Source organism: Somniosus microcephalus, chromosome 1 (assembly GCF_052327205.1).
Source record: "Somniosus microcephalus isolate GS21.2 chromosome 1, FLI_Smic_1.0, whole genome shotgun sequence".
NCBI classification, from domain to species: Eukaryota; Metazoa; Chordata; class Chondrichthyes; order Squaliformes; family Somniosidae; genus Somniosus; species Somniosus microcephalus.
The window spans coordinates 404,740,849-404,758,020 of NC_140987.1; the positions used below are offsets into that span (position 1 = coordinate 404,740,849).

A 17,172-nucleotide genomic window follows, 5' to 3' on the forward strand; every position below is an offset into this window, starting at 1 on the left:
CCTTCAAGGTGCACAAAGGCTTTGTTCTTCAGACTGTTTAACCCTTTCCCTCCCTCTGTGGCCCTCTTGCAACTGGGCAGCTTGGCACCTGCCTTTCATCTTGGGTGTTTGTATTTATACAATGGGTGTTGCCGTGTAGTTATATGGTGTTGGCAATAGGTTAGAAATGTGGCTTAAATTCTGGAGATCTTATGCTGGTTTATGTTATAAGTACAACATTTTTTGGATTGGGCCATTTTTCCACAGTTCCTTGATCCACTTTAGAAAGATTGGAGACTCAGTGGGACAACTGGATTGCAGTGAAGAAGTTGTCAGGTCTTTGTCAGTCTTTGTTATTTTGAGGTTACGATGGAGAGTCTTAGAAAGCAGGAAGGACCCTTCTTTCATAACTTTACTGCTTCATATTTAAGGTACTGTTGAGGATACAGCTCCATGCTACCAATACCCTTCCTCAACTTGTTTCTCAAAGGTCTGTCTTTTTACTAATAATATCTTTCTCATTGCTTCAGTGATCCCTTCATTTTCACACCAAGATGGATTTTTTTTAATTTTAAATATCAAAGAACCTTGATGTAGGTTGTCCTGGAGTCTGAACCCAGCACGTTCCTGGCAATACACTTGTAAAAGCCAGAGTCTCTGAAAGAGATGGTCTGTAAGACTAATGTCCCCTGAGAGGTGAGGTATTTCTGTCCTCTGGGGGAATGCCAGTGGGTTGTTGATAGCTGTTTGCCATCAGGAAGTTCCCAGGCAATCTCCACTTTGGGGATCCCAATACCAAAACAATTTAGCCGGAGCAATGCTCCAATAGTCCCAGTAAGACTAGGTGGAGGACCATTGGTGATGCGCGGCTGATAGAACACAATGATTACTGGGATGGACATGGTGGCACTGCCTATCTCATTCACTACACTACAGGTGTAAGTACCCCTATCTTGGGCATTAACATTACGGATGGAAAGAGTGCCATTGGCCATCAACGATACCTGTTCAGAAGTCTGAGGGCTTTTCAATACGGTCCCATTAGGTAATCTCCATGAGACCTGTGGTGTGGGCAATCCCTGTGCCAGGCAATGCAGAAACAGATTTTCTCCATGCAAACAGCTTACTAATCCAGAAGAGAAGGATTGGATCTTAGGCTTGGCCCCTTCAATCAGCATAAAGAGTTTTTCAGCATATCCAGCAACATTTTTCGCTATGCATCTATACCTTCCACTCTCCGAGAAGGTGGTGTTAAATATATACAGTGTCCCATTATGCTCATGGTGGAATTTGGACAGTTGCTTTCCAAACTGCAGGCGTGTCCCATTGGGAAGTATCCAGGTAATTTCTGGGGTTGGGATTCCCTGCACAGAGCAATGCAGACGAGTGATGCTTCCTGGTTTAATAACACATGTCTCATTTTGTGGAGGTGGAAAGGTTGGTTTTACTGGCATATTAATTACTTCGAGCTGGACCGTGAGCCTCGCTTCTCCCACTTCATTGCGCGCAACACACATCAGTGTCCCAGAATCAGGCTTTCTTAATGCGCGCAACTCCAAGGTCCCATTGAGGTGCACAATAATCTTTCTCCCATAGGCTGGGGCTGGCAATGCCAAACCATGGGGTGTAATCCACATGACTGTTGGTTGAGGAATGCCATCAGCCTTGCAGGTAATAAATATCTTCTGAAAGGAGAGGATGGTCTCTTTCATCACAATATCACCTAGGCATCCATTGATCTGCGGTGCTTTGGAAACTATTTTCAAATTGATATTCCTCACATCATCTTCAAGTCTATTGTGCATAATGCAAGCATAGTTGCCACTGTCCCATTGTGTTACTCTCTTTATGATAAGGTTTACACCTCTGATCTGGAACTTTTCTTCCGAAACACTGATTATTTGATTATCGGGAGAGAGCCAGGTAATGCCTTGGAAGGGCTCCCCTTGAGCTTCACACTTGAGGGTTACTGACTCCCCATATCTCGCCTTCACACTAGCCTGCTCCTGCCCTTTGATTCTTGGAGACATAATTATCACCTCAACGTTCACCTTCATCAAATCCTTTCCCACTTTGTTTTCAGCATAACAAATATAATCCCCTTCATCTTTCCTTCCAATTTGATTGAAGTAAAGTGTTCCATTATTGAATATAATGTACGGCCTGGTCCCGGCTCTGTTGGTATCACTCTGCGATATGTTGTTAATCATAGTGCCATCAGGTAAACTCCAAGTAATTTCTGGGTTGGGAAATCCTGAAGCCACACAGTCTACTTTGAAATCCCCTCCATAAGTAACCTTGTGCCTGAGGTTCTCTTTGAGTTCAATCTTAGCCGGTTTCATGACCACATCCAGTCGGAGAGCCAGAATGTCATCACCCATTGTGTTTCTGGCCACACAGATGTACTCGCCTGCATCCTGGTCAGTCACCGATTGGATTATCAAAGTTCCATTGTGAAATACAGTTATATGCCTGGCTGAGCTGGAACACAGAATGTTTAGATGTTGAATAGAGTTCAGCAGAAAATAATCACTAGACAGTGGAAAGCATTTGCCTACCTGTCTAGAATTTATTAAATTATCTTATTGGATGTTGTTTTCTAATGAGGGGAAATTTAATCTGATTGGATTACTGTGGGATCTAGAACACTGAAATTAAGAATCCATTCATACTTCCATGATCAATTTTTAAGAGTCCCTTAAAGAATTCAATAAAATAACAGAAACTGGGTAATGCATATTGTTAGCAAAAGTCTTTTCACCTGAAATTGGAATTTGAATTCTGACCAAACTACTAACTTGAAGCTTTCATAACTCTCTCTTGTTATGCATGTTGTAAGGGTCCTATGTGAAATGAGTTTGGGCAGGCTCACACAGTTACTAATGGATATAGACCTGCAACACAAAATTACTCTTGGGGGGAAAAAAATGGTAATTTCACTCAGATAAGCCAAAAGGATAGCTGATGTGGAAAATGGCAAAGTCACACTAGTGCCAAAAGGATACTCTTGTGATATTGGAGCACTATTTATTGTTCTGTATTAGAGACCTGATAACCTACTGAGTAAACATAGCATTTACAGCACAGAAACAGGCCATCAAGTCTGCAGCTGGTATTTTTCTGCATGAGACACCTCTCCTTTTCACTCCTCATATACCTTTTAAATTTTCCTATTTTTCAAGCAACTATTAAATTCATTTTTAACAGTATTAAGGACTCTATTTCAACAAATGTTGTAGTAGAGAATTCCACATTTTAACCATCCTCTGTGTAACGATTTCTTTTCTAACCTCCCCTTTAATTCCTTTTGCCAATATTTTAAATGTGTGCCCTCTTGTTATTGTCTCTCAAGCCATTGGAAACAATCGTATATCAGAACCCTTCATAATCATGAAAACCTCAGTGAAATGATCCCTCACAATCTGAGCTCCACTGAAAAATGCCCTGACTTCTTAAGTTTCTCATCATAATTGTAACCCTTCATCTCTGGTAACATGCTTTACCTTTTCTAATGTTTTTTATATCCTTTTATATACTGTGGTGCCCAAAAGCTCATTACACTGCAAAACATTACTCTCAACAGTGTTCCAATCTGAGAAACTTTGCTTTATCCCTACCTTGTCTTCCAACCATTTCCCTATCCATGTGGCCACATTCCCTGTTATGTCTTTGCTTTTATCTTTGGCATATGTCTCTTATGTGGTACTTTATCAAATGCTTTTTGAAAATCTATATAAACCTCATATACTGCCTTTCCTTTATCTAGCCCCTCTTGTTATTTCTTCAAAGCATTTCTAAGTTTGCTTAAGCATGACCTGCCTTTTAGAAATCCATGTAGACTGGGGTTTGAACACAAACCTTTTGACTCAGGCATGAATACTACTAATTACTGACACTCTCTCAAATTTGCTTGTTGGAGCACTGAGCAAAGGCAAGCCTGCTAACAATCCTAAGCTTACCAATGTGAGCATGTTCATTAATGTCAGTCTCTGGTAATATCACATTGCACATTTGCTGATTTGAGCCACAAAATACAGAAATATATATATTTTTTCAAAGTCACACATATAATAAAATAAAATTATATAGTGACCATAAGAACACAAACCTTAAAATAAGAAAAGGTTATTTGATCAAGTTCACTCCTTTCACAATCCATAGTGACAAACACAATCATGTATACCACCCACACAAGATCTGTATACTCCTTATATACCCTTTGCAAATCAAACAGATCAATTAATACAAAAGCAAAATACTGCAGATGCTGGAAACCTGAAATAAAAACAAAACACTGGAAATATTCAGCAGGTCAGGCTGGAGAGAAAAACAAAGTTAACGTTTCAGGTCAATGATCTTTCATCAGAACTGGAAAAAGTTAGAGATGTAACAGGTTTTAAGCAAGTGCATGGGCAGGGAAAGGGGGAGGGGAGAAAAGGACAAAAGGGAAGGTCTGTGATCGGGTGGAAAACAGGAGTGATTAAATGACAAAAGGGATGATGGTGCAAGGCAAAAGGGGATGGGTCTAGAGGAGGTGTAAATGGGAACAGCAGAATCATTACCAAAAGATGCTGTCTGAAAAAATAGGGACAGTGGTTATGATCTGAAATGGTTGAACTCATTGTTGAGTCCAGGAGGCTGTAAAGTGCCTAATCGAAAGATGAGGTGCTGTTCCTCGAGCTTACGTTGAACTTCATTGGGATAGTATAGGAGGCCGAGGACAGAGGGGTCAGAGTGGGAGTGACAGGTGACCGGAAGCTCGGGGTCATGCCTGGGGACTGAACAGAGGTGTTCCGCAAATTGGACACCCAATCTGCGTTTGGTCTCCCCAGTGTAGAGGAGACTGCATCGTGAGCAGCGAATACAGTATACTAAATTGCAAGAAGTAAATCGCTGTTTCACCTGGAAGGAGTGTTTGGGCCCCTGGACGTTCAGAAGGGAGGAGGTAAGAGGGCAGATGTTGCATCTCCTGTGCTTGCACGGGAAAGAGCCGTGGGAAGGGAAGGGGGTGTTTGAAGAGTGTGCCAAGGTGTCGGAGAGGGAATGGTCCCTTTGGAATGCTAAAAGGTGAGGGGAGGGGAAGATGTGTTTGGTGGTGGGATCATGCTGGAGGTGGTGGAAATGGCAGAGGAGGATCTGTTGAATGTGGGGTGGAAGGTGAGGACAAGGGGAACCCTATCTTGTTTCTAGAAGGGAGTGGAAGAGGTGAGAGTAGAAATGGGATGGACATGGTCAAGGGCTCTGTCAGCCACAGTGGAGGGGAATCCTTGGTTGAGGAAAAAGAAAGACATATCGGAAGCACTGGTATGGAAGGTGGCATCATCAGAACAGATGCGAAGGAGAAATTGAGAGAATGGAATCGAGTCCTTACAAGGAGTGGGGTGGGAGGAAGTGTAATCAAGGTACCTGTGGGAGTCAGTGAGTTTATAGTGGATATTGGCCAATAGCCTATCCCCAGAAATGGAGATAGAGAAGACGAGGAAGGGAAGGGAAGAGTCGGAGATGGGCCATGTGAAGGCATAAGAAAGGTGGAAATTGGAAGCAAAGTGGCTGAAATTTTCCAGTTTGGGGCAAGAGCAGAAAATGGCACCAATACAGTCATCCATGTACCGGAAAAAGAGGTGAGTGAGGGGACCTAAGTAGGACTGGAACAAAGAATGTTCCACATATCCCACAAAAAGGCAGGAATAGCTAGGACTCGTATGGGTTCCCATAGCAACACCTTTTATTTGGAGGAACTGAGTGGAGTCAAAGGAGAAGTTGTTCAATGTGAGAACAAGTTCAGCCAGGCGGAGGAGGGTGGTGGTGGATGGGGACTGGTTGGACCTCTGTTCAAGGAAGAAGCGGAGCGACCTCAGGCCATCCTGGTGGGGGATGGAGGTATAGAGTGATTGGATGTCCATGGTGAAATGGAAACTGTTAAAGTGGCAGAGGGTGTCGGAAGAGTCACAGATGTAAGTGGGAAGAGACTAGACAAGGGGAGAAAAACTAGTCAAGATAGAAAGAAAGCAGTTCTGTGGCAAGAGCAGGCTGAAACGATGGGTCTACCAGGGCAGTCCTGTTTATGGATCTTGGGAAGGAGGTAGAAGTGGGCTGTGCGGGTTTTGGGGACTATGAGGTTGGAGGCCATGGAGGAAATATCTCATGTTCCGTCATACAATTAGATCATGGCTGATCAGCACCTCAACTCCATATCCCTGGATACCCTTACCTAACAAAAATCTAGCTATCTCAGTCTTGATAGCTCCAATTATCCTAGCATTCACAGCCTTTAGGGGAGAGAGTTCTAAATTTCTACAACACTTTGTGTGGAAAAGGTGCTTCCTGATTTAACTCCTGAATGGTCTAGTTCTAATTTCAAGATTATGTCCCCTTGTACTTGATTTCCCACCAGAGGCAGTAGTTTCTCTGTATCTACTCTATCAAATTATTTTAACATTTAAAACACCGCAACCAGATCACCCCTCAAACTCCGATAGCCAAGGGAATAAAAGCCAAATTTATGCAACCTGTCCTCAAAATTAAGAAAGAATTGTTATTTCTACTTCTCTCTCTTATTAGGTATTTTTGTATTCTAGACACAAAAGGCATCAAGGGGTATAGGGAGAGAGGGAGAATATGGTATTGAGATAGAAGATCAGCCATGATCATATTGAATGCTGGAGCAGGCGCAAAGGGCCGAATGGCCTGCTCCTGCTCCTATTTTTCTATGTTTTGGCTGAGGTAGTTACCATTCTAAGACCACATACTTCAACTATCTCCCTGTAATGCAGAGGTAAGCCTGGGCAGATGCCCAAAACAGGTGTTAGACCCCTGGAATATGTAAATTAGGGGCCGAATGCCTTTTCAAAGTTAATCAGTGATGAACAGAGCAGGTGTTGGACCTGCCCCACTCAGGATTCTTCAAAGGAAAGTTTTAACATTTTTATTTTAAAAAGACGCCCTTCAGAGCAAAGAAAGATTTGCATTTCTATAGCGCCTTTCATGACCTCAAAACATCCCAAAGTGCTTTACAGCCAATTAAGTACTGTTGAAGTGTAGATCCCACAAACAGCAATGTGATAATGACCATGATAAAAAACATCTGATTTTTTTTTTTAGTGATGATGTTGGTTGAGAGATAAATATTGCCAGGAGAACTCCCCTGCTGTTTTTAGGAATAGTTCCATGGGATCTTTTATGTCCACCTGAGAGAACAGACAGGGCCTTGGTTTACGTCTCATCTGAACGAGGACACCCCTGACAGCGCAGCACCTCCTCAGTCCTGCACTGGAGTGTCAGCCTAGATTTTGTGCTCATGTCTCTAGAATGGGACTTGAACCCACAGCTTTCTGTCTCGGAGGCAAGAGTGTTACCACTGAGTCACGGCTAGTGCTCCCCTGTCCCCACAGGTTTCAGTTACCCCTCCAACAGTAGCCCGCTCGAAACCCCTTCTCGAGACTTACCTTGCAGCAGCCCAACATTGATGTCCACTTCGCTGGTGAGCTGCCTGGGGATGGGCAGCTGGTGTCCGCAGCTCGCGGGTCTAATATAAATAAAACCCAAGGCCCAATTTCAATCGGGCCTTAGAAATACCTGTTCCTGCACAGGGAACAATCCCTGTGCCTAGTTCACACCAACAGACTGACGCTATGCAATTTCTACCTCTAGGATTCCAATAAAGGTTCCAAGTGACACATGATGAGAGGTGCATGATAACAACCTGATGCGATTCCCCTGTTAGCCTTTTATCCCCTATGGGGAAATGTCACAATCTATGGGTGGTGCCTTCTTGCCCAACAAGATTCAGATTGGGAATTGAGCGTAATGGATAAATTGAACCAGCGCTCTTCCACACCATGATGCTGGGTATTAGTGCTCCAAAACACAATGCCACTGTACTGTCATCTTCATCTAAATTATTTTATTTCCTATTTAGAGTCTATGCACCATCCCTAGCTGAAATGGGCAAGTGAGCTTCTCCCGGGCCTCTTATCACTATTGAAACATTTTCTTTATCTCTTTACCTGTAACTCGAGTCTACATATTTTCTTGAGGGTAGTTTCCAGATCACTTTGGGTTGGGGATTTCCTGAGGTTGAACACTCCAAGTATATGGTGGTCCCATAAATTGCTTGTGTTCTCTTCGAGGAGGTGGAGCTGATCTTGGGGAGGCTGAACTCCGTCTTCACCTGAACATTCAAGATACGCCTGCTGGATCCTACCAAGTTAGTAGCAACACACTCATAATTCCCAGTATCCCTGGGGGAGGCATTCTTTATGTAAAGCGTGCCATTCTGAAAAACAAACAGTTTCCCTAACAAGAATTGAGATGTTTTAATTTGTATCCCATCTGGCAGTCTCCAGCGGATGAGGGGCTCTGGCATTCCCTTGCTGGTGCAATGCATGTAGACACTCTGACCAGGGGTAAGAAGGACATTCTCAGATTTTTCTTCTTGTATCACTGGTGGCAGGGCCACAACATGGAGATGTACCATGATTGTCTCAGCACCAGCGGCATTGCTTGCAATGCATTTGTAATTCCCTTTGTCAGAGAAATTGGATTGCCTGATTCTGAGTGTTCCATTTGGAAGAAGGGTGACCTTCCCTCCAATGAGACTTGTTGATCTAATGAAGCTTTTGTCTGGGAGAAGCCATGCAATCTGTGGTAGGGGTTTCCCTACAGCCTTACACTGCAATAAGGCATCCTGCCCCAGGTATGCAGTAACATCTTGGAAACGTGGGAACTGCATTTTGGGTGGATGAGCTATCACAGTCAATGTGACTACCATCCTGTCTGAGCCTCGTGCATTGCGAGCTATACATATATACTGTCCCCGGTCCTGAAGCTGCACGCTCCGTATAACAAATGTACCATTTCTGAAGACTTCAAATCTTTGGCCGTATTTTATGTTTGCCTGGATTGTGGCTCCTGTGAAAAGACAGTAAATGAAGAAAGCTTAATGGTGGGACAATGGTATCACAAAAATGACATATTTGGGACACACATTAGTGAAAAGCAATATCTCTGCCTCCTGTAGCTCCCCAAATACTGTTCCATGCAAATTGGCAATGTATCTAAATTTGAATGAGATAGGGATCAGATAGTCTCAAGTGGGCGGAGGGGAGGAGCAGAAAAAGGAGACTGTGTGGCTCTGAGAGGGGTCCTGATGAAAAAAGACAGAGAAAGAAAAGATAGGGTTGTAATGGAGGTCTAAAGAGAAGGGGATCAAAGATAGAAAGGGAAGGAGAGAAAGCTGTAAAATTACATTCAAAAAGACATGGGGCGGTGAAATCAAGGCTATGAAAATCATGTCAGCAAATTATAATTTTGGATTAAATGCTAACCTAAATATTACAGTAGCAGTTTTACTACATTAACTAAATAGTGACAGGAGGAATGCCATTCATAATCTCGCTGCTAAAGCAATATAATGGGGAAACCAGGTGAAATAAATTTCATTCATTGTGTTAAATATTGCATCGATGCATTGCTGTGGCATAAAAGGAATGGCTGGACGTTGAATCTTCTGTACAAATATCTCTCAGATGAGTCCCCCAATCTCAGTGGCACCATCCTTTTCTTCTGAAAGAGGGGGAAAACAGAATGTGAAACAGACACTCTCCCAGTAGTCAGTCCAGAGTGGCACTGGCAACAACTTGGGAGTAGATCTTCTGCCCACTGGTGTAGTTTTCATTAACTATAATGTTAACTAAAAAAAAGTTAACTAAAATTATTTCATAATTAAAACTAATAAGAACAAAATTTTAATTAATTTATTTATGCAAGTAAGCCACACTGTTATACACCCTCTTGTTTTGGAGTATGCAGAGATGAAGGGAACAATGGTCCTTGTTGTCGGCTACTATTAGTGAGCAATGCACTTGAAATGTTAGCACTGAGAGTAATGTACCATTGTATCAGTGAATTTCCAGAAATTACATATTCTGCAGTTTTTTGAATGGCTTGTTGCATAGCATGGTCTGGATCAGTCAGCATTACATCAGTAAATAAAAGATGACATCATTGCAGTGGTGTGCATCAATGGACCAGTTTCTCTGTCATAAAGTGGACCAGTGTCCTGTCGGTGAGTTTCCGAAGGACAGTTTGCAATCTCACAGACAATCCTTAGAGAGCTGCTAGTGAAGCTAAACATTTACCCACACAGATAGAAGTAGAAACCTCAGCCCACGCTGTTGTGCATTTCCTAGCGATTCAGTCATAGAGTGGCAATAACAGACAGTTGGGAACTTACTGCCTGTGTGCTCTCTTACCTGGTGAATGGGTGACTAACACTGGGAGAAAATAACATCTTCTAGAAATTGGAAAGGAAATTGGGCTGAAAATTGTGCTTATGAAGATTAATGAACAAATGCTAATGCATTTATGTGCAATTTCTGTGTTATTTTGTTTGTGCTAGTTTATAGCTGCAGGAGTTCCTCAGGGCAGTGTCCTAGGCCCAACCAGCTTCAGCTGCTTCATCAATGACCTTCCCACCATCATAAGGTCTGAAGTGGGAATGTTCGCTGATGATTGCACAGTGTTCTGTTTCATTCACAACAACTCAGATAATAAAGCAGTCCATGCCTGCAAGCAGCAAGACCTGGACAACATTCAGGCTTGGGCTGATAAGTGGCAAGTAACATTCATGCCACACAAGTGCCAGGCAATACAGGAAACTTTGTGCTATCCGGCACTGATGGGACCGAGCTGTTGCCGTCCCATCAAAACTGCCGGACAAACCAGCGCTAATGTTGAAACATATGGAGATTTTGAGCTCCGTATCTGGCAACAAACCCTGTTGCTTAGCTTCTAAACAGTTGGCCGTACCTTGCAAGCGTCTCTGTAGCTTAGCAACAGCTTCAGCGAGACCTTGCAGAGCCTGACTGGTGAAAAAAAAGCAACGAAAAGAAAAAAAACCTAACGAAACGGCTCCTGATTTTTGCCGGTGGCTCGAGCATTCCGGAAAGTTAACCTCTGGATAAACCAAAGTTTCCTGTAACTGTCTCCAACAAGTGAGAGTCTAACCACTGCCCCTTGACATTCAATGGCATTACCATCGCCGAATCCCTGACCATCAACATCCTGGGGGTCACCATTGACCAGAAACTTAACTGCACCAGCCACATAAATACTGTGGCCACAAGAGCAGGTCAGAGGCTGGGTATTCTGCGGCAAGTGTCTCATCTCCTGACTCCCCAAAGCCTTTCCACCATCTACAAGGCACAAGTCAGGAGTGTGATGGAATACACTCCACTTGCCTGGATGAGTGCAGCTCCAACAACACTCAAGAAGCTCGACACCATCCAGGACAAAGCAGCCTGCTTGATTGGCACCCCATCCACCTCCTTAAACATTCACTCCCTCCACCACCGGTGCACTGTGGCTGCAGTGTTTACCATCTACAAGATGCACTGCAGCAACTCGCCAAGGCTTCTGCGATAGCACCTCCCAAACTCGTGACCTCTACCACCTAGAAGAACAAGGGCAGCAGGTGCATGGGAACACCATCACCTGCAAGTTCCCCTCCAAGTTACACACCATCCTGGCTTGGAAATATATCGCCGTTCCTTCATCATCGCTGGGTCAAAATCCTGGAACTCCCTCCCTACCAGCACTATGGGAGTACCTTCACCACACGGACTGCAGCGGTTCAAGAAGGCGGCTCTCCACCACCTTCTCCAGGGCAATTAGGGATGGGCAATAAATGTTGGTCTTGCCAGCGTCGTGCACACTCTAGGAACGACTAAAAGAAATTGAGGCATTAACCCATTTCATGTTAAGTAAGTTTCCTTCTTTAAATTAGTAGACAAAGGAATTCCATACGAATGTTAAGTGTTGATTTCAAGGCCATTGAGTACCCAAAAGGTCAAAAAAGTTGTGCCAGTAGGAAACTAACAAAGATAGAAAGTTTAGATATATGCACCTTGATCGCATACATACCTGATGAAATCTTTGTCCATGATACAGAGGGCTGTGGTTCACCAACAGCATTGCAGTGGAGAAAAACATCAGATTCAGCTAATGCTAATATACTCTGTGGTTTTGTTAACAAAATCTTAGGCTGTTTCCCAAATTCATTTGAATCAGGCATAAATAGAATTGCATTAGAAAAATATGGGACAAATGTTCCATTCTGTCTAGGTGCTATAGGCCTGTAGAAAATTATTCTATCAGGTAGAACCCCTTGTGTAGATTGGATGGCGCTTAGTGAAACAGTGAGTGCTGCTGGAGCAAATATAGTGGTAGTTCTTGTAGTCGGTGTTCGGACAACAGAATTTAGTTTTGGACTGAAAACTGGATAAAGGAGCTTTGAGTCGTAAGGTCCATTTCCACTATTGGTAGTGGCCTGGTCCAGAGAGCTTCCCTTTGATATGCTAGGCATTTTGGCTACAGACACTCGTGTGTCCAGTAGATTCCCATTTTCACCTCTCTTATCAGCTCTACCATGAACTTCCGTGATAACATTGACTTGATTCTGGAAAGTGGGCTGCATTGTTGACCTCCAGGTAGACACTGGAGTGGTGATTACTCTGACAGATGGTAGCGTAAAGTGATGGGCTTTAGCTGTTAATGCTGTGATTTCAGGTCTGTTGGTCACCTTAACCTTATTATAGGTGAAATAATAAGGAGGCCAAATCCTTTCTATGTTCAGTAATGGTGGTGGTGTACTAAATACTGGGGACCTCATTGTCACACTGCTATGGATAATCTTTGGGTGCAAGGTGACTAAAGGGTGATTGAAGCTGCCATCTGAGTTATTTAGCCTTGGATTAAACATAGGGAACCTGTAGATATCTGAGCTTCCACTTTCTTTTGTGCTTTTGGCTGGTCTCCAAGGAGCCACAGACCTAACTAATATTTCTTGCTCTGGATGCTGTACATTTGGCTGCTGTTGTTGACCTATTCTCAAGGAGTTCTGTCTGTTAGATGAATCTCTCCTAGGTGGAGTAACAATTGGAGTGATCGTCTCTCTTGGACCAGAATTGAATACAGGTTTGGAAGTGGGCATGAGGGGAATTGTCATCCTATACATGTGTGGTGATGTTATCAGCAGTATCTTTGGTGCTAAGGTCATCGAGGTATGCTTTGGTAGTACTGTAGTTTGTGTTGGTCTTAGTTGGGAAGGAAATTCTTTCTTCAGTTGTCTCCCTGGTGGAAATGTTGTTTTACTGACAGGAGCAGAGAGCACCGTTGTTGCAGTTCTAATGGACACTGTAGTCATCCTGGTTGTCATGGATAATTTGGTGTTTCTTCTTGAGGTGGGAGTGGAGACCATAACCATAGGCTGTTCATGCGCTGTCTGACTTACTTTAGGGTTGCTCGTCAATTCTTGCAATTGCTCAATAATGCCAACAGATGTTTTTGCAGCTGTGGTCAGTGAATCAACTGTGACAAGGCTGGTTGGCTCCTCACCAATAACGGTGAGTTTTACAGGCAACGTCTGTACTGACAAAACAGTAATTTGCAGAGGAGATTCTTCTCCTTCAGTGAATGCCTGCTGCCATCCTTTAGCTGCTGTTTGGGGACATCTCCTATCCAACAAAACCAGTGGAGATTTGACCATACCACCTCTGTTTGTTATTTTAGTAATGGTACTTGAAACATTGTTCCCAGGGACTCTAAGTTGGTCTTTTGCAACTGGGACCTCTTCTCTCTGAAAGAAACTCTTCACTTCACCTGAGACAGGTTTATTTCCCTTGGGCTTTGCAGTGGGGTAGACCATTTGTGGTTTTCGATTATACACAGGTCTATTTGGACGTAACCTTCTATTGGAAGGTTTCCATCCTCTTCCATGTTGCCTGCCAGGAACAGTAAGATGGCTGATTAAGGTACTGGTTAAGTCTGGTGATGTCAGAGGTTGAGATGTTTTTGGCTCCCTCATGCTATTACTAGATCTTACAGAAGGGGAAGTAATTGATGGCTTGGAACTTGATTGCATTGCAGTTGGAACTGTCCCATTCAGAGTGGCTTTAATAAGTGTGGTTCGTAAGAGAGGTGTTGCCATCAAAGTTCTGCCAGATAGTGTAGCCAAAGCAGGTATTGATGCAAATCTGGAAGAGTTAGGGGTTGGCTTTGTGCTGCCTGTTGACGTAAATCTCGGAGGACTCAGGGTGGGCCTTGTGTTGACTGTTGATGGAAGTCTGGGAGGACTCAGGGTGGGCCTTGTGCTGCCTGTTGATGTACGTCTGGGCGGACTCAGGGTGGGCCTTGTGCTGCCTGTTGATGGAAGTCTGGGAGGACTCAGGGTGGGCCTTGTGCTGACTGTTGATGGAAGTCTGGAAGGACTCAGGGTGGGCCTTGTGCTGACTGTTGATAGAAGTCTGGGGGGACTCGGGGTGGGCCTTGTGCTGCCTGTTGATGTAAGTCTGGGAGGACTCAGGGTGGGCCTTGTGCTGACTGTTGATAGAAGTCTGGGGGGACTCGGGGTGGGCCTTGTGCTGCCTGTTGATGTAAGTCTGGGGGGACTCAGGGTGGGCCTTGTTCTGCCTGTTGATGGAAGTCTGGGAGGACTCAGGGTGGGCCTTGTGCTGACTGTTGATGGAAGTCTGGGAGGACTCAGGGTGGGCCTTGTGCTGCCTGTTGATGGAAGTCTGGGAGGACTCAGGGTGGGCCTTGTGCAGCCTGTTGCTGCTTTTTTAATCAGCTTTACGACTGAAAGTGTTTGAGTACTTGACATTCTTTTAGTGGACAGCTCAAATGATATTTTGGATGAAAGTCTTGCTTCCTCTGAAAACTGCTGAAAAAACAAAGTATCCTGATTATCAGAGTCTGAGGTCTGAATCTTACTTATCTCCTTTGTAGTTGTAGAATGACTTGATTCCCTGTGATGTGACTGTAGCTGCTCTTTCCCAGAATCGTCCAGAAATGTGTGAGATTGTCCTGCCAGCACAGGCAGCATAGTTGTCCTCATTGATACTCTTCTTAATGAAGATCTCACCAGGTTATCTGTGATCAGTGGACCCTCTTTAAACTGATTGTGAAGAGGGGACTGTTGCTTTGTTGGACTGGAAGTGAACGATAACATTGAGTGCCAACGAAGATCAGCTTCTTTGTTTGTTAGATTAGGTTTCCCTGGTGTGACTTTTGAAATATGACCTTGGTATAAGCCACTGCCAATAGTTACTGTGGGTGGCATGGGATATCTGTGGGTTTTTGATTCCAGAGTCCGCGTTGTATCTCCTGATGATTGGGTTGGTGTTGAATGAATTATTTCGTCTTGTGTTAAATCCAAACCACTGGCTGAAGATTCTTCCATTAGCAAGTCTTCCTCTATGGATATAAATGAAGACTTTGTGGTAACTTCATCCTTGTACCATGATGTGGCAGATTGTACAAATTGAGGTGTCTTGATGCTACTTTTCCTATGTGCCTTGGCAAAAATTTCTGCCCAAAGTTGAGGGTCAAGTTCTTTCACAGAAATATTTATTTTCTTTCTAGAGTGATGGTTCCCTTTCCCTTCAGTGGTTCTATTTTTCCCAGTGTTCAGGATCCTTGCTCTCCCTCTGATCTGGAACTTTGGAGTCATTCGATTGGAAATTTTCTGTGCATCTTTCATTTTCTGTGGTCTTGCTCCACTTGGTCTAAAGTCAGTAGCAAATTCCTTGGCAACAGATCCCACATATTGATTAGAATCTATAATTTCCTCTTGTCCTGATGCTTCTTGTTGCTCAAGCTGGTCAAAGAACTGAGCAGATGACATTTTTTCAGACACTTTCGGATTTAGAAAATGGGACTCAGTTCTATTGGTGACTATTACCTTGTGTGAAACCATGTCCACTCCATAGAGATTCAAAGCCAAACAGCTATAATAGCCATTATCCTCTGAACTGCTTTCTTTAATGGTCAAGGAACTGTTTTGCACAACAAATCTCCCTGCTGGTGAGGAGGTACTCATTATAATGTTATTTGGTAGAACCCAGCTTATGTGTGCTTCAGGTACGGAGATAGTGGGGCAGAGAAGGTATATGGACTCCCCACTGTACTTATATATTGTTTCACCATTTACAGCCTGTGGGCTAAGAACAAGCTCCTTGACTGCCACCCTGTATGGCCGAACATCTACATCATCCCCTCCGGTCACAACACAGTAGTAAATTCCTGAATCTGAAATCCCCACGCTTTTTATAATCAGTTTCCCATTCTTGGAGATGGTGATGCGATTGTCCTCACTGCTGTGAGGTGCTGGTGTCCGCTTACCACTGGGAAAAATCCATTCAATCATCGGAATAATGGTGCCAGCCACTTTACAGTAAAGGAGCAACATGGTCCCTTCAACCACTACATGCTCTGCCTCCTTTTCTTCATCTTGTGTTATCATCAACCAAGAATCATTGTGTTTCCTTGCAAAATTAAATGTCCCTGACAGGTTGACAGTAAAGTTCAGAAATAATTTATTGCTCGTGGTTTTCTCTCTTTCCAACTTGATGCTGAAGAAAGGCTGCATTAACCACGTGGGTTGGGCCATCAAACTAGCCTTGATGCCAGTATAGCAGGAGGCATCATTATCCAGAACTTGTTTGTAGCTGTAGCTTAAATAGGGCTCTTTACTCAACATTACTTCCCTCTGTAATTTAGCTGGGGTTTCACTGTAATAAGCAATCAGTTCCCATGTTCTTCTGATGTTATTACCAACATTACACTCCAGGTCGATAGACATTGCCATGTTGATGGCTGCTTCCTGAGTTGTTTTAAGTTGCCAGTTTATCATCGTTCCATGACTAGGCTCTTGGACATTGCAGGTGAAATTTGCTTCAGTTCCCTGATTGTCTGTCAAGTTCAGCATTAATTTACCAATGGGTTGTTGGAAATCCTCTATAGCCAGTAGCATTGATTCTGCATTTTCCCAGATGGAGATATTATGTAATTTTAATGGTGAGTAAATAGTTGGTTTAAGACAAGACAGATTATCTGGAGGGATTTTGAACAGTTCACTGCCTTTAAACATTCTGGGGGTTGAGCACCTTGGGCAAAGCTGCCCGCTTCTGTGGTTTTGATAATTTTTGCACTTAATAACACCTGGAGAAGGAAACAAAAATCATGAGTTAAAGTTTTCCATTTGTTTCTGTTAAGTGAGCATGTGCGCTGATCCTTATAAGTAACAACCTGGTCCTTCAGGTACCCTAGAATTAGTATCAGTATCATGTCACTAACAATAGGTTGGCATTAAACAATTAAAGGCTATAGAACTGGCTCATTGAGGGGACTGCATCA

The 17,172-nt window shown here is 43.5% G+C and overlaps 1 protein-coding gene across 1 annotated transcript in view; it reads right to left on the reverse strand.

The window, feature by feature from the left end:
• Nucleotides 1-557: 557 nt before the first annotated feature.
• The window catches only part of LOC147125158 (matrix-remodeling-associated protein 5-like), a 32,429-nt gene continuing 15,814 nt past the window's right edge, over nt 558-17,172 (reverse strand). Inside the window, exons 5-7 of the mRNA XM_085992570.1 lie at nt 11,902-16,977; nt 7,986-8,889; nt 558-2,460 (exon numbers count right to left, since the gene is read on the reverse strand). Coding sequence (XP_085848696.1) covers nt 558-2,460; nt 7,986-8,889; nt 11,902-16,977 — 7,883 coding nt within the window. The remainder of the gene's footprint in view (nt 2,461-7,985; nt 8,890-11,901; nt 16,978-17,172) is intronic.